General features: G+C 35.9%; 3 protein-coding genes and 2 pseudogenes across 3 annotated transcripts; 1 reads left to right on the plus strand and 4 right to left on the minus strand.

The window, feature by feature from the left end:
• Positions 1 to 778: 778 nt before the first annotated feature.
• On the minus strand, positions 779 to 1,579 carry LOC109191980 (kiwellin-like). The gene is made up of 2 exons (XM_019342616.1): positions 1,143 to 1,579; positions 779 to 1,013 (listed from the first exon to the last, which is right to left on the minus strand). Exons 1-2 carry the CDS (start codon positions 1,565 to 1,567, stop codon positions 800 to 802), a joined length of 639 nt encoding a protein of 212 aa, XP_019198161.1. The 5' UTR covers positions 1,568 to 1,579; the 3' UTR covers positions 779 to 799.
• Positions 1,580 to 3,356: 1,777 nt separating this feature from the next.
• Positions 3,357 to 4,730, minus strand: LOC109191982 (kiwellin-like). Its single transcript, XM_019342617.1, has 2 exons — positions 4,254 to 4,730; positions 3,357 to 3,688 (listed from the first exon to the last, which is right to left on the minus strand). Exons 1-2 carry the CDS (start codon positions 4,691 to 4,693, stop codon positions 3,475 to 3,477), a joined length of 654 nt encoding a protein of 217 aa, XP_019198162.1. The 5' UTR covers positions 4,694 to 4,730; the 3' UTR covers positions 3,357 to 3,474.
• Positions 4,731 to 10,478: 5,748 nt separating this feature from the next.
• On the minus strand, positions 10,479 to 11,614 carry LOC109191981 (annotated as a pseudogene).
• Positions 11,615 to 17,407: 5,793 nt separating this feature from the next.
• Positions 17,408 to 18,956, minus strand: LOC109192023 (annotated as a pseudogene).
• A 3,205-nt stretch (positions 18,957 to 22,161) lies between these two features.
• On the plus strand, positions 22,162 to 22,928 carry LOC109192001. Its single transcript, XM_019342629.1, has 3 exons — positions 22,162 to 22,434; positions 22,564 to 22,671; positions 22,731 to 22,928. Exons 1-3 carry the CDS (start codon positions 22,162 to 22,164, stop codon positions 22,926 to 22,928), a joined length of 579 nt encoding a protein of 192 aa, XP_019198174.1.
• Positions 22,929 to 23,020: the final 92 nt, after the last annotated feature.

Genomic DNA, 23,020 nt, shown 5'->3' on the forward strand with positions numbered 1-23,020 from the left:
TACAAAAAAATTTGATATATTATATGCTCAACGATTAAAAATCGGTAGATGCAATTATCTCGACGATTTTGTATATAGTTTCATATTGAGTATCAATATTATTATTACTCCACACCCCAAGGATGCATAATATAACAAGTTTTTAGAGTCATTTGAAATATATAGAAAGCATCCCCCATGAGGAAATTATTTTGCATTATCTTTATTGAAAATTACACTTCTTCGTTACATTTTATTTTTACGTTACCATATTTTGATCACACAAATAAATGAGGCAAATTATATCGTGTACTGTGGTGCATAATTGATTATGCACCGCGCGTCAGACACTACGGTGTGTCTAAACCGATATACTGTCAAATGACGTCGTTTTATTTAATGAAAAGAAACAGAATCTTCGCAAAAAATAACTCTGTTCTTTAGTTTCATTTTGTATATACTGCAGTTTCAGTTCAATACAACTACAGTTTCATTTCGATATAACTACAGTTTCATTCAATATTTATACACTCAAATATGTGAAAATGTTATTTAATTTTATTTTATATACACTATAATTTTATTAAAACACAACTACATGATCATTTGAATATAATTACAGCTTAATTGTACAATATACATTAAATATGTGAAATGTTATTCAGTTTCATTTAATCATTTTATATATACTGTATTTTCATTTCACCACAACTACAGTATCGTCAGTATCGTTTTGATATAACTGTAGTATCGATTTAGACATATTGTAGTGTCTGACGCGCGGTGCATAATCGGTGCACGATATAACGACCCATGATCATTAGGCCATGGCCCATGTAACAGAGACTCGGCCCAAATCTTGATCTAGGACCAGATCATTCCAAACTGCCGCCGACCCATCAACGATGTTGTTATCGCACGGCCCTTGTCCTCCATGCTCATCGTCGCATCCGTGCATGGAGTCACACTCATCCACCACCTTCGCCGTCGTGCTCCTCCCGTTACTCGCCCGGATACGAATCATCTTCTCGCACCTACGTTGAGCACGTAATATATAAACATAAATGTACAATCAACTATCAGTTCAGTCTTTTAATTAATAATCTATGTCAAAGGTTATAAATTCGAATCTCATCAAAAATCTGCAATCTAGCTCTAATTACCTAGACCCTCTAGCGTACCACCCGGTGGACAACGCCACCACTCTTTCGCTATTGTTGTGGTAATGCTCGTCGCATTCGAATGGAGCGCCACCGTCGCCGCCTTCGCTGAAGTCGTTGAGGGTGAGTATGGCGGGCGTAGAGGACCTCATCGGAGGCGAGCACCGGTAGGTAAACTTGGTCTCGCCGTTGCATGTCATACTCCCGACCGGTTTACAGTTGCCGGGAGTTGGAGTAGAGCCCCCTCTGCAGATATGTGTTCCGACGTCGGGGTCGTCGTTGCACTTCCCGCCGATGCAAATTAGCTGGCCGGAACAATCGTCCAAGGTTGTGCAGGGGCCATTGCAGGAGGAAAGTGCATTTCCTTGGAGTGAAAAAGAGACGAAAATTGCGAAAATGCAGAGAGAAATAAGAGCAAGATTTGCCATGGCTACGTTACTTTGCTACTTCAATTCCTATATTTGACGATGAAATATGATGTTTGTATGAACATATTTATAGTAAAACTCTATCCATACACTACTGGAAATTATGAAATTTACTACCACCTGAAAGTAATCTTAAATCAAATCGAAAGTCTTGTTCCAACCACTTTTGATATCCAGAAAAATCTTTATTGCTATTTCCGACAATTTTTTAGTATCAACTATTTTCCAGTAGTAATATAACAACTATTTTGGGACTGCTGCAACAAAAATAATGTTGAAGGATAAAGTGGATATAACTCAAAAGTCGTGTACTCATGATGACAATTACTTGTCATGAAACCAAAAATATCACAATTTGGTGAAATATACCTTACACCAAAAAATTATGAGTCAGAGTATTGTCAACACTTTCTTTGTCAAATATGTCATACAACTAACGTCTTCTTAATGTAGTTAACCTCAGTCCTCTTGTATGGGTGCAAATTATACAGTAGTAGAGTTTACTTAATTATGCACACTCTCGATCGAATAGTCACTATGAGTTTTATGCACTACTAGAAATTATGGAATTTCCCACTACTTGAAAGTGATCTTAAATCAAGTTGTAAGCAAAAAGTGATCGGAAATAGCAATAAAGATTTTTCCGGATACCAAAAGTGGTCGAAAACAAGACTTTCAACTTGATTTAAGAGGTGGTCCAGTGATGGTCCAATAAAAAACATATTTATCTTATTTAATCCACTCACAAGGTGGATTTCATTTAATACAATATTATTATTCCATAAAATATTGGAGAAATATGGCGTTTCCACTTGCTCTTGCCTCATTTGGTGGAGTCTCCATTCCCAACTGCCATTAATTCCTCAAACAGGAAACCCATGAAACCCTACTCCACTTCTATACAAAAACTCTATATAAACAATGTTAGATCTTTATTGCCCCTCACTCTAACCTCAGTAAGTCAATGTATTTATGTATCTAAGATTTGTATACTCTTATGTTCCATATATATGATATAAGTAGTAGTTTTAACCCATTTTGTTTTTGGAATGGCAGGAACCAAAAAACAAGAACAAAAAATCAAACAAAAAAATGAGACAATTCGTGGTGTTTGCATTAATCATAATGATGATAACAAGATGAACAATATTTTTATTAGTATTTTAGTTAATTTTATTATAATTAGTAGGCAATATTTAATTAATTAATGTAATTTTTTTCATTATTAGTTTTTTTGCATTGGTGTTGATTAGTCTTTTATTTTAATCAATTATATTTCTCATTTATCATATATTTGCAGCTAGATAATAAAATAATAGTAAATAGTAGTACTTATAATCTCTATGGGATACAATACTCGTTACTTGATGCAATTATCTAGACGATTTTGTATAGTTGCACATTGAGTATAACACCCCAAGGATGCATAATATAACGGCCCTGTTTGGTAAAAAATTGGCTTATATGCCAATTTTAGCTTATTTGACCATTATTAATTGTTTGATTTAGTTATAATATCAATAGAAATATTTGGTTAATTAACTTTTTGCAACTTCAAAAGGCTAAAATTCAAAAAACTACTCCAAGCAACTTTTTCAATTAGCTTTTTGAGAAAGAAATTATACCAAACAGCTATCAGCTAACAGCTAATTTACTAAACACTTTTCTACAATCATCTAATGTTATCAACTATTTATACCCTCTAATTAACACAATCAGCTAACCGCAAACAGCTATCAGCTAACAACCATTTTACCAAATAGGAATATGTTTTAAGAGTCATTTGAAATATATAGAAAGCATCTCCATTGAGAAAATTATTTTGCATTATCTTTATTGAAAATTACACTTGTTGGTGACACTTTATTGTTATGTTACCATATTTTGATCACACAAATAAATGATGATTAGGCCATGGACCATGTAACAGAGACTCGGCCCAAATCTTGTTTTAGACCCAGAGCTTTCCAAACCGCCGCCGACCCATCAACGATGTTGTTATCGCACGGCACCTGTCCTGCATGCTCAGCGTCGCATCCGTGCATGGAGTCACACTCATCCACCACCTTCGCCGTCGTGCTCCTCCCGTTACTCGCCCTGATACGTATCATCTTCCCGCACCTACGTTCAACACGTAATATATAAACATAAATGTACAATTCAACTATCAATTTAGTTAAGATAAAACACATATTTCAAGTTAGTATAGAGCGAATATAATCTTGTCAAAGATTATGAGTTCGAATCTACATCATCTAATTAAAAATAGAGTATGGTGCATGGTGCTGGTCAAAATTAATCAGCTCGCACGTAATATATAAATATAAATATGCAACACATGTTTCAATTTTGTATCAGAGTTAATTCATGTCAAATAAAAGGTCATGGCACTCCACGTCACTCAATAAACACACATTATGGTCCACACGTTGATGAGAGGCAAATTATTATGTGAATTCGCATCTAAAATACATACTTTACATACTGAATGTTCACAATTTTGTAACATTTAGTATGTAAATTGTGAACATTCAGTATATAAATTGTGGACCTGATCCATGGTATAACAACGATTGTTGAGAGCTCGTTAAAATTAGTAACCAGCCCCACACACATGAAGAGCATATGAACATATGTTATATTATATAGTCATAAATGTATAATCTAATTGTCTAGCTCGAATTACCTAGACCCTCCTGCGTACCATCCGGTCGATAACGCCACCACTCTTTCGTTATTGTCGTGGTACTGCTCGTCGCATTCTGACGGAGCGCCACCGTCGCCGCCTTCGCTGAAGTTGTTGAGGGTGAGTATGGCGGGCGTAGAGGACTTCACCGGAGGCGAGCACCGGTAAGTAGGCTTGGTCTTGCCGTTGCACGTCATACTCCCCACCGGTTTACAGTCGCCGGGAGTAGTTGGAGGCGAGGGAGTAGAGCCGCCCCCTCGGCAGATATGCGTTCCGACGTCGGGGTCGTCGTTGCACTTCCCGTTGATACAAATTAGCTGCCCGGAACAATCGTTCAGGGTTCTGCAGGGGCCATTGCATGAGGAAAGTGCATTTCCTTGAAGTGAAAAACTAACGAAAATTGCGAAAATGCAGAGAGAAATATGTGCAAGATTTGCCATGGCTACGTTACGTTGCTACTTTCTATATTTGACGATGAAATATGATGTTTGTATATATGGACATATTTATAGTAAAACTGTATACAAATACCAACAATTTTGCGACTGCTGCACAAAAATAATAATGTTAAGGATAGAGTGGGAAAAGTCATGATTTTCGGCCATGCATGCATGGTTACGAGTTGGTCAATGCACGTAGCTAATAGTGGCTACATTCATTTAGTTAGCTGTCTCCTAGCTAGGTTGGCAATCAATACACGTATGTCTATAATTATTCATGCCTAACGCCCCTAAATTTATCTCTTATATGTTATATATTTTGCATACTATTACATAATAATAAAATTTACTCAATACATATCATCGATCAAATGTAATTAGAGTATAAATTAACTAAAGAATAAAATAATTATTGCAAAAATCGCGCCTAGGCGCTAGGCGATCGGCGTCCTAGGCGATCGGCGTCCTAGGCGATCCCCAAGCGTCCGTCTAGAGATTTTTTCAACATTATTAATTAGTAGTATGAATATCATCCCATCCAACTTGTCAAGCCTAAATTAGCCTCATTCTTGTGAGAATCCAGCATGAACAGCTCAGTTGGTCACATAGGTGAAATTTGGGAACAATGATCCGAAATTGAGTTTCATTGATGGCAGTGTTGGAGCAACCTCTCAAAATGAGAGGCTCCTGTGCGTAATAAGCAAATGTCTAGCTTCTGTATTTATTTGACTTACCATGATTCACATCGTCCTAAATACTCTATCAGATCGGGGTGTGAGAGGCTGAGAGCCCTAACTTGTAGTTGGGGATTCAACCGTTTGGAACAACAGAGGAAAATATATAATACATTCGCATTGGTTTACATTTAATATGGTCCTCATTAGTTGGTTGCTACTAACTTATTAATTCAACTTTCATTAACTAAATTAATGAGAATTATATATTTTCTTCAATTTTCAAGAGTTGAAAATAAAATTATCATGATAAGACTGAAAAAATTTCATATACCCGAATCCCGATGAGCCCATCAAGGTGGCCACCCTAAAATTCTCTATTTTATTTTATTTTTCCCTTTCTTTTCCAACTTATAAAAAATTTGACAAACAAAAATTATATTTAAGTTTTACCATTGAACTTGCTCTTATATACATTAAAACGTCAACTTTCATTAATTAAAATTAATGAGACTTGAATATTTCCTCCAATTTCAAAGAGCTGAAAAATAAATAAATCTAGATAGAGTCAAATAAAATTAAGATGTGATTTATAATTTACATGCTATTCAATCTCATGTCACTTGAAAGCCAATCGTTATAACCTACACTACGACGCATATAGCACTGTGCGCTCCGCGCCTCCCAAAACACGTCGTTTTAGAAGGCGTGGTAGAGAGTTGACGTGATTATGTGTATTTTGTTTATACAATTATGTACATCCGAATCAGGAAATTAAAAAAAAAAAAAAGTATGTGTATTTTGTTATATAATTATGTACATTCATGTATACAATTATGTGTATTCTAGTATAAAATTATATACATTTTTTAACATGAATTTATTCTTTTTGAAAAAAAATTAACCATCAACACATGGCAGCGAAATTATAAAAAAAAAATCTGAAACGACATCGTTTTGCATAAGGGCGCACAATGCAATGCACGCCTTGATCCACGATATAAATTGCCCTTCAAAGCTTCTACTTTCCCGTAAAAGGCCACTAGCACCCTATAAAAGGGGTCTTAATCTCAATTTTATTATTTTTAAGGTAAAAATACGTGCAAATTGAATCCCAGACCTTTAATTAAGATGAAAAAGACCGGCCACAACTTCAATCCGAGACCTTTATGCATATATAAAAAAAAATGAATTTGAGTTATAGTGAGAGTGAAATTTATCAAATCCATGTTAGGATATATCTTCACTTTTAATTTTGTCAAACCATAAGGTGTTCTAGCAGACTAATCCCTGTTCACACTGGTCGAACCCAATTAAGAGATAAAGTGTTGGTAAGATTTATTTTTCTATACAAGAGGGAGTTCAAAATTCCGATTTCTCTTAAGAGATAAGAGTACATGACCACTTACGCCAACCAAGCTGGTTAGCCATTAACACTGATGTTAACACATTTATGTTGATTTGATCACACCTCACTTTGGTAATGAGTTTGCTCTTAGTTATGAGGCGTTTGGTTGAAAATAGTGAATTAGAGGGGAAAAGAATTGTAATTTCGTGAGAAAAGAATAAAGTGGGAATTTAAATTTCATTGTTTGGTATGAAGGAATAGATCAGAATGATTGGAAATTGAAAGGGGAATAAGTGAATAAAAATTAAAATGATGATGATGATGATGATGATGATGATGATGATGATGATGATGATGATGATGATGATGATGATGGTGATGGTGATGGTGATGGTGATGGTGATGGTGATGGTGATGGTGATGGTGATGGTGATGGTGATGGTGATGGTGATGGTGATGGTGATGGTGATGGTGATGGTGATGGTGATGGTGATGATGATGATGATGATGGTGATGATGGTGATGATGGTGATGATGGTGATGATGATGATGATGATGATGATGATGATGATAATAATAATAATAATAAAAAAAATCATAAGAAGGGTAAGATGATAATTTAACATGTAATTACAATTCCACAAAGTGTACCTGAAATTGCAATTTTTTATTTTTTTTTGGGTTGGGGTGGGGTGGGGTGGGGTGGGGGGGGGGGGCTGGAATTGCCGACACCTTATAATTAAACGATGTGATTTATAATTACAATTTCATCCTATCAAACACCTCATTAAGTTGAAATATATCTATAATTATTCTTGTCGACACCTTATAATTAAAAGATGTGATTTATAATTACAATTTCATCCTACCAAACACCTCATTAAGTTGAAATATATCTATAATTATTCTTGCCGACACCCTTAAGCTTGAACTCACAACCTCTCATATAAGAGTTTAACGCGAGTGCCATCTGAGCAAAAGGTGCTTGGCAAACATCATTAATTAAATATTACTAGAGCATAAAATTGTAAAAAGTTTAAATTAGTCACCAAACTATACACAAAAATTAAAGTAATTAGGTCATCAAATTATATATTAAAAAAAAAATTAGATCCCTAAAGTGTCTAATTAAAATTGTGCAATTCAACCAAATTTGGCAAACCTAAATTAGCCTCATCCTTAAACTTGAGAGAACCAAGGAAAATAATACATCCGCATTTATTTACATTTAATTTGGTCATCATTAATTGGTTGCTACTAACTTATTAATTCAACTGTCATTAATTTTATTTACTTTGAAAGAAACTTTCATTAATTAAATTAATGAGAATTATATATTTTCTTCAATTTTCAAGAATTGAAAATAAAAAGAAAAAAGATCAAATAAACCTTCAAAATTCATCTAAAAGTCAATTAGACCTCTAAACTTTTTAAAGCAGCAATTAAACACATCAACATTGTATTTTGGTGCAATGAAGTAAAAAAAAAACTTGTCACTAACTTGCAATTTGGCGGCCTCCAACACAATTTCCGACGAAAAAACAACCAACAACTGGTGAACCCACGCTGGTTGCCATTGAAGCCAAGAAGGAAGGCGACCTTGGTTGCCTTCTCCGGAGAATGGTCGTTGCCTTCCTTCTCGGCTTCTAAACCCTAAATCCTAAACCCTAAAATTGACGTGATTTGGCCGATCATTTTGTCGTTGGAAATATCGCCAGAGTGTCGTCAGAAATTGTTGGAACCCTAGTGACATGCACATATTATGTGTCTTCAATTTATATATAGGCACATAATTTATTAATTAACTGTAAACATATAATATGTTAACAGTTAACTACACATAATTTGAATGTCATTTTGAATAAGATCCACAATTCAATGTCGACCTAAGTCCATGGTTTAATTTTCCCTACTATAGAGTACGTTTAAGTTTGATAGGATATATTTCAAATAATTTATAGTATAATTTTCCCTACTATAGTGTAGCTTTAAGTTTGATGGGATATATTTCAATTGATTTATGGGCCTATTGTGATGAGCCCTCTCTATCAGCTTCAAATCATGTACATGCCTAAATCAAGTTTATTTTAATTGAAATTGTTATATTTTGGGCTAAGGTTCACCATTCACATAATACATTTTAACCAATCGTTATATCCTACACCACGACGCACATAGCACTGTGCGCCGCGCGCCTCCCAAAACGACGTCGTTTTAGGGTCGTGTTGGGAGGCGCGGTAGGAAGTTGCTGGGATTATGTGTATTTGTTCACAACGTTATGTGTATTTGTTCACAACGTTATGTGTATTGGTTCATACAGTTATGTGTATTTTTATACAATTATGTACATTCTTTTTATACAATTATGTACATCCGAATCAGAAAATTTGTGTGTATTATGTTAAGAGTTGATGTGTATTATGTTAAAAGTTTATGTTTATTATGTATTATGTTAGATTATGCGTATTATCTTTTAAAAAGAGTATGTATATTTTGTTATATAATTATGTACATTCATGTATAACATTATGTGTTTTCAAGTATAACATTATGTACATTCTTGAACAGCGGGTTTTTTTTTTAAAGAAAAAACTACTGCCATTCACTGGGGCGGGAAATTTCAAAAAAAAAAAATAATTAAAACGACGTCGTTTTGCATCTGGGCGCATAGTGCAACGCGCGCCGTGGTGTAGGATATAAATTGCCCATTTTAACAAGACTATATACTTATAATTAACCAGGACATATACTTTCTCAATCATAAATCATAATAAATGCAAAGAAATTAATGTCCACACCATTAGGTTTCGATTTTGTAATTACTCATTTAAAATGATAATAAATAGAGTTTTTTGCACTTTTGGTCCCACGATTATAGTGGCACTGACATAATTGATCCATGACTTTTGAACCTTACAATTTTAGTTCACGACTATTGATTTTTTTGCAAAAATGGTCCTTTCGGTAACTTTTCCGTCAAAATTTCACCGGGATTTTTTTTTTTTTTTTCATTTTTAGCCGATGTCTTCGGATGATCCGGCAGACGTGCTGAGGACCATTTTAACCCGGCTAAAAATTGAGATTTTTTTTCCGGTAAAATTTTGACGGAAAAATGACCGGAAGGATCATTTTTGCAAAAAAATCAATAGTAGTGGACTAAAATTGAAAGGTTCAAAAGTCATGGATCAATTCTGCCAATGCCACTATAGTCGTAGCACCAAAAGTGGAAAAAACTCTAATAAATAGGCAAATAATATTTTATTTACTAGCATGATGTTGATTTTCAAAATAAATTGATTATGATAATATTTTTTGAAAAAGGTTTATTTTGTCATGTGGTTCATTTTTAAAATCACGAATTATAATTCCATATAATTGGCTATTCTCTATAACAAGAGAATAGCCCTTCAGAAGACTTCTCATGGTATTAATATTTCTATCTTATTAGGAGTGGCAAAATTTATTTAATACCAAATGGATCTTTATTGAAAATTAGAATTCTTCATTACACTTTACAGCAATTGTTATATAGTGTACCAGGGCGTACAATGCACATGTGTACATTATTATAGAATATATCGAATACACATAAACTTATAACATAATACACATAATCTTAACATAATACATAATACACATAAACTCTTAACATAATACACATAAATTCTTAGGGCGCACAATGCATTGTGTATTCTGGTGCACGATATAATTTGCCACTTTACTGTTATGTTGACATATTTGGATCACACAAATGAATGATCAATTAGGCCATGGCCCATGTAACAGGCTCTCGGCCCAAATCTTGATCTAGGCCCAGAGCATCCCAAACAGGCCGCCGACCCGTCAACGATGTTGTTATCGCACGGCAACTGTCCTGCATGCTCATCGTCGCATCCGTGCATGGAGTCACACTCATCCACCACCGTCGCCGTCGTGCTCCTCCCGTTACTCGCCGTGATGCGAATCGTCCTCCCGCACCTGTTAAGATGAAATACATGCTTGAATTTAATATCAGCAATAACTAGACTATAATGAAGTGTTATTTAGAGCGCAGCCCATAAAATAACGTGTTGAGCATATATAATATGCTCAACATTAATCAAATTATCAACTTAGCATTTTACTTAAGATCAGAAGAAACACATGTTTCAATTACCTAGACCCTCCTGAGTACCACCCGGTCGACAGCGCCACCACTCTTTCGTCATTGTCGTGGTACTGCTCGTCGCATTCGGACGGCGCGCCTCCGTCGCCGCCTTCACTGAAGTCATTGAGGGTGAGTATGGCGGCAGGGCCGGATTTTAGGCTGTGCAAGCTGGGCTACCGCACAGGGCCCCCAATTTTAGAGTGGCCCTAAATTTTAGAGGCCAAATATTTAATATTTACCTAGCTAGTTTGAAAATAAATATTAAAAGTTTACAATTTATTTTAAAAGATTTTATGAAGAGATGGTAGAAATATGTATTTATTGTATTTTAACTTGAAGGTCAAAGGTTCGAAACTCGCATATGTTAGTTTTAAAAATTAAGATTTTGGAGGGCCTCAATTATTTACCAGAACAGGGCCACAAAAACCTAAAATTCGGCCCTGTATGGCGGACGTAGAGGACATCACCGGAGGCGAGCACTGGTAAGTAGACTTGGTCTCGCCGTTGCACGTCATACTCCCGGTCGGTTCACAGTCGCCTGGAGTTGGAGTAGAGCCCCCTCCGCAGATATTTGTTCCGACGTCGGGGTCGTCGTTGCACTTCCCGTCGATGCAAATTAGCTGGCCGGAACAATCGTCCAAGGTTGTGCAGGGACCATTGCATGAGGAAAGTGCATTTCCTTGGAGTAAAAAACTGACGACAACTGCGAAAATGCAGAAAATGCAGAGAGAAATAAGAGCAAGATTTGCCATGGCTACGTTGCTACTTCCTATATCGGATATGAATTCATATTTGACGATGAAATATGAACATATATATGATGTTTGTATGCACATATTTAGGCGGCGTTGGTCAATGGCTCAATGCAAGTTGCTAATAGTGGCTTCATTGATTTAGTAATTATTACATCTATAATTGGTCAACACACGTATATCTATCTATGATTGTTCTTGCTTGCACCTTTAGGTTTTATCTCTCATGTGTTATATAATTGTGGATCATTATATAATGAATAAGATTTACCCAGTATACATTATCAACTAAATATTACTAGAATATAAATTTTGCTTAGATGACACCTATGTCGTGATTCCTCTTGAGAGAAGGTTATAGGATCGAACCCGATAGTGGGGTATTGATTCTTTGGATTGTAGAAGTTAGAGGGAAAAAGTATAGAATATATATTACATTGTAATGGCAGAGTTAATAGTAATAAAAAAAATAAATAAACAAGATGACATTTAAAATTTATTACATGCTATTCAATCTCAGTAACTTGAAAACTTCTCCTTCCCTATAAAAGTCAACTAACACCTTATAAAGTCAACGTATATATGTTGATATGATCACACCTCTGCTTTGGTAATACGTTTAGTTCAATGATAAAAATATTATGTTGTACCGGGTAGAATTTGGTTCGAATTCATGTAGCTATATATAATGCTTGCTTTTATTTAGCGACATGAATTTGAATAATTATATTTTTATTTTGTGAAATAAATGCGAGTTAAGGATTAATATTGTTTAAATAATTGGTAATGGAGCTATACATCTAACAAAGTACATGAAATTCCATCCCTAAAAGATGTAGTTGTTATGGTTGAACTTGGTCCTAAATGACGTATGAATTGTGTATTTTTAGTATTGAAATTGTGAACTTTTAGATTATAAATTGTGTATTTTTAGTATTGAAATTGTGAATTTTTAGACTATAAATTGTGTTTCTACTTGTGTTTCTAAGTTAAACACATAAATAGAATACATGATCATCAAAGCTTAATATGTTAATATCAGTGTTGCAAAATCACGTCTAGGCGCTAGCCGATCAGCCTCCTAAGCGCCCTAGGCGGTCCCCTGGTGCCTAGCGATATTTTCAACATTGGTTAATATTGTGTGACTGCAGTATTTAAAAGGAACTTGTGAATACAAAACAAGATAATCAATTACATATATGTTAACATTGTATGGTCGTAGTATAAAACTTGTGTGTGTGTGTGTGTGTGTGTGTGTGTGTCTAGATCAAAGGATCAAATGTAATTTTTTTAAAAATGGCGCGGTGGTATTCATAAATAAGTCAAACTTTAGTGCACGTAAATGTGTTATAAGTGCAAGTAGCTGGTGCACCTTTGAAAGTAAAAAGTGCAAGTAAAATCACTTACAGGTGCACATATTTTCACTTACAAGTGCAAGTAATTTTACTTGGTTAACATTCGTGCATCTAAGTGCAACTACTTATAACTATAGGTGCACGTAAATATAACGTTAGGTGCACTTAGTATTGATGCTCAGTGTAAATTTTACTTGCACCTGTAATACATTTTACATGCACTGAGGTGCACTATTTGTATGGACATCATTAATAGTGGTAGGATTTTGAGGAGATTTTGCAGGTGTGATTAGGAAAGAGAAATTGGTGAAAAGGAAAAAAAAAAAATCAAAATTGAAAACACCCTCAACCCCCCCCCCCCCCCCCCCCCCGCCCCCCAATCCCCTAAAATTTCCAAAATTCTGACAAAATCTCTTAAATAACCTAAGAGCATCCACATTAGTTGTGGAGAATTGGGGGATAATGTGAGAGTGATTAGGAAAGAGAATATGGGAGGAAAAAAAAAAGGAAAGTTAAATTAAAAAAAAATAAATTATGATTGTTAGGCGCGCCCGCTGTGCGCTATGGTGCATGGCTGACAGGCGCGTGGTTGTCACCAGTGGTGCATTAATTCACTTTTTGTGGTGGGTCCCACCATTTCTGAATTTTCCCCTTCACTTGCAGGAGAATTATTTCTCAAATAACTCTTCCCCACATTAGCTATTATCTTGGGTGGGGAGAATTAATTCTGAAATTAGGTAACCAAAGTCTGGGACGATATTAGGTAACCAAAGTCGTTTAGGACGAAATTGAGAAAAACCACTATAGTCGAGGACGATTTTTGGTATTAACTCATTCTGAAATAACTCCAAATAATCCACAAATGTGGATGATCTAACAACACCAACCTTCTCTCTCCTCTCTCCTCCAACACGTCAACTTTTTCTTAAAATATGTGCAAAATCCCCCTAATGGGGATGCCCTAATACATTTTACTTGCACTTCTATGTTCATTTATTTATGAAAATGCCACCGCGTTCTTTTTAAATTAGTGTTTCTCATCCGTTAGATCTGAACATGTAGACGGATCTCATGCGTTATGAGTTCTCTCATGGGCGAACAGTTCGCACCTAATACGGATTTAATTGGATATGGCGAGATCTTCATCTCAAAACAAAAAGAAAGGGGGATATGGCGAAATCGGTAGACGCTACTATACGGATTTAATTGGATTGAGCCTTGGTATGGAAACTTACTAAGTGATAACTTTCAAATTCAGAGAAACCCTGGAATTAAAAAAAATGGGCAATCCTGAGCCAAATCCTATTTTCCGAAAACAAACAAAAGTTCAGAAAAAAAAAAAAAACATAATGCTCCTTAAGCTATATACTTATGCACATTAACCTTTAAATACACGCACCTTAACCTTTAAATACACGTACCTTAAGCTTTAAACATACGCACCTTAAGCTATAAACTTACGCACCTTAAGCTATAAACTTACACAACTTAAGCTTTAAACATACGCACCTTAAGTTTTAAACTTACGTACCTTATGCTATAAATTTATGCACCTTAAGAGTTAAACTGATGCATCTTAAACTAGAAAGTGACACGCCTTAAGCTTTAAACACACACACCTTAAACTATAAACTTACGCACCTTAAGCTATAAAATTATCCACCTTAAGAGTTAAACTGATATGATGCATCTTAAACTAGAAAGTGGCACACCTTAAACTTTAAAAATACACACATTAAACTATAAACGTACACACCTTAAGCTATAAAATTACGCACCTTAAGTTTTAGACTAAAACACCTAAGTTTTTACGTTAATTATGCACCTAATACTATAACTTACGCACCTTTAAGCTATAAATTTACGCACCTTAAACTTTGAACTTACTCACCTTAAGTTGTGACCTTACGCAAAATGACCATAATGCCACCGTATTTTTTTTTTTATTGTTATTCATTATGGGTTGTGATTAATCCGCACGTTTCACCTGGGAGAAGTTTCACACTTGATCCCTTATCTATATCTTTTTATTAAATGTGCATCCCATAATTTCTTCTATAATTACATTTATTTTGACTATATATTTTTTATTCATTGGACAAGTTTTATTCGTTCATTGCGCGTGCATAAACTAGTTGATCATTTATAAGTTTGAACATCAAACTTAAGGATCCATCATCACTACTCTTACCCTGGAAACTAATGTAGGAGGTAAATTGTGTATTTCAATTGGCCTACATGTCCCAAAATGTTTATACGCTAGCTAGTGCCCATAACAAGACTAAATACAAATCTTTTTTTTTTTTTTTTGTTCTCAGTAAGATTCAAATTATGTACTTTATGGTTGCTACTTGATAGTAAAGTACGGATCGGAGTAAAATTTAATCATGAGTATAAATTATTGAGAAATTATAATAAGCACCTAAATATAAATGAATTCCCTAATTCAAAAGCATTCAAAAAATAATTAAGAATGAAAGATGATGGTCAAGACACGTAAATTAAGTAGTTTGAACTACAAATCGAACCACGAAATGACCACATATCCGATCTCATGACAACGACATAACTCAGTAAAATAACATATTTAAGAACCCAAAATTTGATTATGGTCAACAAAAATTTCAGTTTCCTTAAAATAATCAGCCGAGATTCTGAATTTCTTATATTTTATTGGGTGTTTGTCTGGACCTAATCTTTATCCATGGTAATATACTGTATTCTATTCTGTGATTGCAGTTTTCATGACCTAGCAACCGACCAACCGTCTTAAAGTTGACCTTGCCATTTTTATTTGTTTAGTGTAACTTTCTCATTAATAAAAAACAATAATAAAAGATTGAAATAGGCAACCAAAATTAGGATGGACAACTTTAATCTACCTGGGATATTTAACTGAATTTACGTTACATAGATTGAGTTTTTTTAGGCGATAGCTAGTGAGTGGTGAATCAGGTTGGATGGAAATAGTTATGCTGTGCAACCGAATGTACCATGCACATGGTGCATACGGTTCAAAACGACGTCGTTTTGATTAAAAACGCGCGTCTCATTTTAAAAAAAAAATCAGGTTCAACTCTCAGCAATAACATTATTGTGGATATATAGTTATGAAATTGTGGTTATATAGTTATGAATTTATGGATATTTAGTTCATTCATTGTGGATATTTAGTTCAATCATATATTGTGGATATTTAGTTCATTCATTGTGGATTTTTACTTCATTCATTCATTCATTGTGAATTTTTACTTCATTCATTCATTCATTGTGGATTTTTACTTCATTCATTCACTGTGGATATATAGTTATGAAATTGTGGATATATAGTTATGAAATTGTGGTTATATAGTTATGAATTTATGGATATTTAGTTCATTCATTGTGGATATTTAGTTCAATCATATATTGTGGATATTTAGTTCAATCATATATTGTGGATATTTAGTTCATTCATTGTGGATTTTTACTTCATTCATTCATTCATTGTGGATTTTTACTTCATTCATTCACTCTGGATATATAGTTATGAAATTGTGGATATATAGTTATGAAATTGTGGTTATATAGTTATGAATTTCTGGATATATAAAAATGCTATTGCCGGGAATCGAACCTGATTTCTTCTTTAAGTGGGACGCGCGTTTTTTTAATCAAAACGGCGTCGTTTTGCAACCGTATGCACCTTGCAAGGTGCATTCGGTTGCACAGCATAATTTGCGGTTGGATGGGCCCTATTTGATAAAAAATTGGTCTAGGCTAATTTTAACTTATTTGACCACTATTAATTGTTCGATTTAATTAAAATATTAATATAAATATTTAGTTATTTAGCTTTTTACAACTTCAAAAGGCTAAAATTTAAAAAACAACTTTTTCAATTAACTTTTTGAAAAAAAAAATATCAAACAGCTATCAGCTAACAGCTAATTTACTAAACACTTTTCTACCATCTAATTAACACAATCAGCTAACAACAAACAGCTATCAGCTAACAACCATTTTACCAAACAGGGCCAAAATCTGTCTAGAATTTCATTCGACCAATCAACCCACCATGTGTGTATATGTGTGTGTATATAATAGTAAAATAAGTATTAATTTGTAGTTAATTTTAAAAGTTTTTATAACTTTTGTTAACATTTTATTATTTTTTAATTCTAAATTAATAAATTCATTTTAACATTTAACAATTTAGTTATTGTATTTAAATATTTCTATTATTTTATGTTTTAATATAAGTAGTGAATTTTATTGTTTTATTATGTATAAATTATACATAATAAAACAATAAAATTCAGTAGTTTATTAGTAGAAAGTTATACTCCGTAATAACTACTAGTAGTAAGTGATTTTTGTTTTTTTCAAAGGTTAATTTCAAAACACCAAAGTATCGAAGGAAAAAAAAAAAGGGAGAAAGAATAATGTATATTTAAAATAATATAATAAAAATGGAAGTGTGCAATTTAAAAAGGATATAAATATAATTTTCAGTATTTACACATCAACGAGGTGCTAATGATACTGATATTTCGGTCGGGACTTTAACCCGCTTTGACCACATTTCGGACTCTAGAAACAGTTTCGATATTTTACCGGACACGCGGCGCATATCGGGCCGCTTATCTGGCTCCACGTCGACGCAATCTAAAGCTAGTTGGATCACCTTCTCAGCCACACTCACCGGAAACGAGTCATTCAGCCTCCGGTCCACCCACTGTCTCAGTCCCCTCTCCGCCGCTTCGCCGCCGCCAGCAATCGCATCTCTGGCTGTCTCCTCAACTGAAATTCGCACGTATTCTCCACTCGATTTATCAAATTTGTACTTCACCGGCTCCTCGCCGGAGAAAAGTTCCAGAAGCACAACTCCGAATGCATAAATCGGATTTCTGCGTCGCAAGACCAGTGAGTTGAAATTCCGGAGACATGTACCCGTGCACGCCTTCGAATTGCTGGTTCCGTGTCCTAGATCTCCTCAATCCCGGCGATGGCGGCTCCTCCGTGATCTCACCGTTGCCGATGGGCGAGATCTCTGTCTCACCGCAGAGCTCCGCCGCTCCGAAATGACAAATCCTTGCGTTGAGCGACGGCTCTATGATGACAATGCCGCTGCTCTTCACGTGCTTGTGAACCAAGTTCAACCCCAATCCCGTCATATTGTGTATGTAATCTAAACCCTGAGCAACATCGGTAGCGATCTGCATTCTAGACATCCAAGTCGAGAGCACCGTGTAGCTAGGATTTCTAGGGTTTCGAAGACACAGAGCGAGGTTTGAGCCAGGAACAAATTCGTAAACTAGGTAAATTTGATCGCCGGAGATCGACGCGCCGAGGAGTTTGATAATACTCCGGTTATGGCTCCTACAAATAACCGATAAGTTGGCTCTCAGTCCCGATTTCTCCATCGATCTCGGGATCATCCGCTGGAATATGATGACTTCCTTGCCGTACAACGTGCACCGCCACGATTGCGAGGAGGAGGTGGAGGAGTACCGCTTGGAGAGGAAATTGTTGGTAGCAGCTCGAATTTCAGAAAAATCATAAATCTGAGGATTTTCCGGTAGCGATTGACGGAGGCTAGACAAGGAGCTGGAAACGGACGCGGTAGCGACAGAGCTATCAATTCGGAAGCCGGAAGAGAAGGTAGAACTGGAATTGGAATTATACGGCGCGGAGGTGCTAGTGCTGGCTGGCTGATCTGATGATCTGGAATGCGCGTTCCTATTCCCGGAGGAGAAACCTGCAGAAGTCCAAGAGGATAGCCTTGCTGGGCTGCGTGCCGGCGATGAAGCGTCGACGGCCATTTTAGTTCTACACATAAAGAAGAAATTGTGGAGAACCTTGAAAATATGAGATTGATCGAGTCATGGAGACGTGAATATGTTATTGATTGAAGGGTAAAAGCTGGGCACCAAATTTTGTCGACGTCAAAGGAACGGGATGATATCGCGTTTTCTTTTTAGTTACAACGGAATAAATGAGTATACCAAAGAACTTATTTGGAGCGGCATGACTATGACACTATAAATAAGAAAAATATGTATGAACAGATACTACATTATAATATAGTCAGATTATTACTAAAAAAAAGTATCGAAAAATGCTAATAAGTCACCCAAAATTTAAGAACAACTCATACCAAGTTGGTTAGACGGTTAACCAAGTAACTATAAGGTTATAAGTTCTACTTTTAACCTATTAATAACAATTTATGATGATTTACATTATAATCCTTTGTCACCTAGGAAGCATGGACGGAGCCAAAGAGGGAGGGAGGGGGGGCAGCTGCCCCCCTCACCTCAACCCCACCCCATATATAATAGTTGTATGTATATATGTATATATAGTACAAGTTTTAGTATTAGTATAAAGAAACAGATAAATATTAACCAGAAGAAGTGAGATAGATTGGTTGGTAGAGCATATATTTAGATATAGTGAAGGTCAGAGTTTGAATCCTTGGTTAATAGCTTCAACACAATTTTACAGTTTCTCTTGACTTCAATTTCTTGGGTAATTTTTTTTTTAATTATCTCTTTTGTTTTAATGTTTCGTTTACACTCGAAAAAATTGATCGATCTGTCCCTACTTCTCCGTCCCTTCAACAAAATTCCTGACTCCGTCCCTGCTAGGAAGCCTAAAATTACAACTTACAAGGTGAGATTATTCAATACACATAATTTTCCTCATCACTCAACAAATAAAATACCAAATCTTTTTCATTTTCTCACAACCAATGAAAAGTAGATGATAATAATATATTGCGGATTCTGGAAATAATTGAGTTTTTGTCATTGTTGTTGATGAGAAAGACAGGAGTTGTGACCTGGGTCTAAAATTTTGACAATTCCGTTGTCGTTCACATTTGTTGCGTAGTGTTGTGCCATTTTGTTGCCCTTTTTATTACCATATATTATTATTATTATTATTATTATTACAGAATTATTTTATCGCAGAATCTAAGAATTTTTGTTTTTTAGGAAATTGAAAATTAATACCTTGGGACGTTATGCATTATGTCCACTTGGGATGGGAATTAAAAACATTACTTTTATGTGCAAGATTTGACCAAGGAAATTCAATGAAAATGCATACTACTTTGAGGCATGGCCTCTAAAATTTGTAGCCGAGCAGGTAGGAACCCAATACCCAAATGCTTATTGAGTGACGTTATAAACTAAAGGATTAAAGGGTGTGCGCTGACAATTGACCACTCACCAAATGCCTATTTGACTTGGGGATACAGGACAACACCCCCATAAATGCTACTATATATTTCTTATGGATACGATAATTTTTAAAAATATATATGTTTGATAGGTTTAGTCAACTCGAACAAGGGCGTTTGGTAGGAAAGAATGAATTAGGAGAGAAATGAATTGTAATTCGGTGAGAAAGGAATAAGGCGAGAATAAAGTAGGAATTTAAATTATAGTGTTTGGTCTGCATGAATAGGATTACAGGGAATTGAAAGGAAATAAATGATACAATGACTGAAATGCCCTTATGTAGTAGTAAATGAGGGAGTAGATGAGAATAACGAAGGGGTAAAATTGTCTTCACAACAATATATTCTCCCATTCCACCCCTGAATTACAATTCATAAGGAGAGGGGGGGTGTCATGAATTGCAATTCGGTGAATGGAGGGAATTGCAATTCCCTCCAACCAAACAACGTAATTGAGGAAAGAAACGAATTGCAATGCAACTACAACGAAATTACATCCAACCAAACGGGTTGTTATATATATGTGAAGGAAAGAGAATGAGTTGGGTCTTTGTAGGAATAGAGATTTTTAGACTGATCAAGTGGGACCTGCATGGGGAGAGAGAGCGCATGTTTGTGCGTCCAACACACCTTGCATGCCCCTAGACGCGTAATAGCTCTTTCTTTCTTTCTTTCTTTTTTCTCTCCTCTCTCATCTTCTCTTTCCTATTTGTACATGCAAAAACTCTTCAAAAATCATATATGTTGAAGATGCTCTAAAAAGTGTTATTTATGCTACCATTCTTGATTTCTCGATGCGTATGAAGTCTCCACACATGGCTTCCACTATAGGGCCAACGGTATAATGGTTATGAGCATTTAATGACATCCCACTTCTATCATATAAGTGTACCTCCCTTATCAAACCCCACGTTACTCATTTTTCTTTCCACACACAAAATTTCAAAACATCTGTTTAGCAACTTGACTTGGTTTGAATTCCTTGGCTTTGTTATTTGTCGACATCTCTTGTACAATTCCTTGCTCTTTTGCCCCTTTTTCTCTAATTTTAACTCACTTTTTGTAGACTTTGAATCCGACAAATTGATTGGTTTGGCGTGGAATTATTTCAGTGCTGGGGACTAGATTGGAAATAATAAATACTCCGTAATAATGAAGAACATGCAAGTGGCATAATCACAATACCATAAAATAACATCTTTTAAATATACCCCAAGTGGCATCCTAAAGTAGTTCTAGTTGGACACTGGTTATCATTTTTCCAAAACCATCTATGATAATCATTAACAAATTTCTTCGAAAATAAAAATAAAAATCAATTACTAGCACAATATCCAAATTGAGCTTGGACAAGTCAACACAAATAGGAGTAGAAATTCAATACGGTAAAGGCATTTGGTTTATTTTAGGTAGTCTTTCCCGCGCCGCCCTAACCGTTGGTGCAACGCTTGGACGTGGGGCATGCAAGCCTCACTGGGGCCTCCAGATCCTTCAATGCCAATGATGGTGGAGGGAGACTCATCTCAACGACAACACAAGAAATACAAAATTACCAAGAGGTCATTTGCCGATATGCTTGCTGCTGCATCTTAGTTCGCAGGTAGGAGTCTGAACGAAACGGGAAAAAAATGATTAGGCCTTCGACGACATTGATGTGGAATCTGATAATGATATGGAGGGTACAGATCATTCTGATGGCATCCCCTCAGTAATCTACCTAAGGAATTACGAAAGGAACTGTGCCAACATTGAAAGATGGCGATGATCGCGAAATTCTTGGGAAAAAAAAATCAGCCTAAGCGTTCTCCTTCAACGTTTGCCCAGGAAGAGCTTGACCCTCTCAACGCACCTTATTGCAGGGCAGCCAGATGCGGATGAAGACCAAGGATGGGTATGGAGAATTTGGTGCGTTGAGAGGGTCAAGCTCTTCCTTTGGAAAATAATGAAGAATGGTTTGCTAGTCAATGGTGAAAGGCCTCTCAACGCACCTTATTGCAGGGCAGCCAGATGCGGATGAAGACCAAGGATGGGTATGGAGAATTTGGTGCGTTGAGAGGGTCAAGCTCTTCCTTTGGAAAATAATGAAGAATGGTTTGCTAGTCAATGGTGAAAGGCGGAGGCGCAGCTTGACGGAAGACAGTAGCTGCCCTTGGTGCGGTGACGGCGAGGAGTCCCTTGATCATCTCTTCAGGCGTTGTGAGTTCGCTATGAGCTATTGGAATCTTTGCACGGGGCTTGTTGGTTTTAGCATAGACAATGACATGCCCTTAATGGACTGGATCAAAGATAATAACAATTTTACAAATGATAGAAGGTCGAATGGCAGATAGAATGGGATGCTTCCTTGCTTACTTTGGAATATCTAGAAGGCTCGAAACAACTGGCTCTTTAACAACACTCAAGTACCAGCTAGTGAGGTGGTTAGGAGGTCCATGAGGAAAGGGCTTGACAGTTTCTCATTAAGTGGTACGACGGTATGACTAGTACACAAATCTAAGTTAACTAAACACCGCTGGCACATGGCTTTGTCAAGCTCAACACTGATGGTGCTAGAAAGGCCAAGTCAGGCATGGCTAGTGCAGATGGAACCATTCGAGATCACAATGGTGTTTGGATTGTGGGGTTCACCACCAAAATTGGGATCACGAGTAGCTTCTTTGCAGAGTTGTGGGATCTGAAAGAAGGTCTTAGCCTCGTCAAAGACAGGGGGATGAATAAGATCATTGTATAGACGGATTCAGAAGCAATGGTCCATGCGGTGAAGGGAAAGGGAGATTCGAGACCGGAGGTTGAAACCTTAATTATTGATTGCAAGACTATCAT

The sequence above is a fragment of the Ipomoea nil genome, unplaced genomic scaffold (genome assembly GCF_001879475.1).
Source record: "Ipomoea nil cultivar Tokyo-kokei standard unplaced genomic scaffold, Asagao_1.1 scaffold1735, whole genome shotgun sequence".
In the NCBI taxonomy this organism is placed as follows: domain Eukaryota; kingdom Viridiplantae; phylum Streptophyta; class Magnoliopsida; order Solanales; family Convolvulaceae; genus Ipomoea; species Ipomoea nil.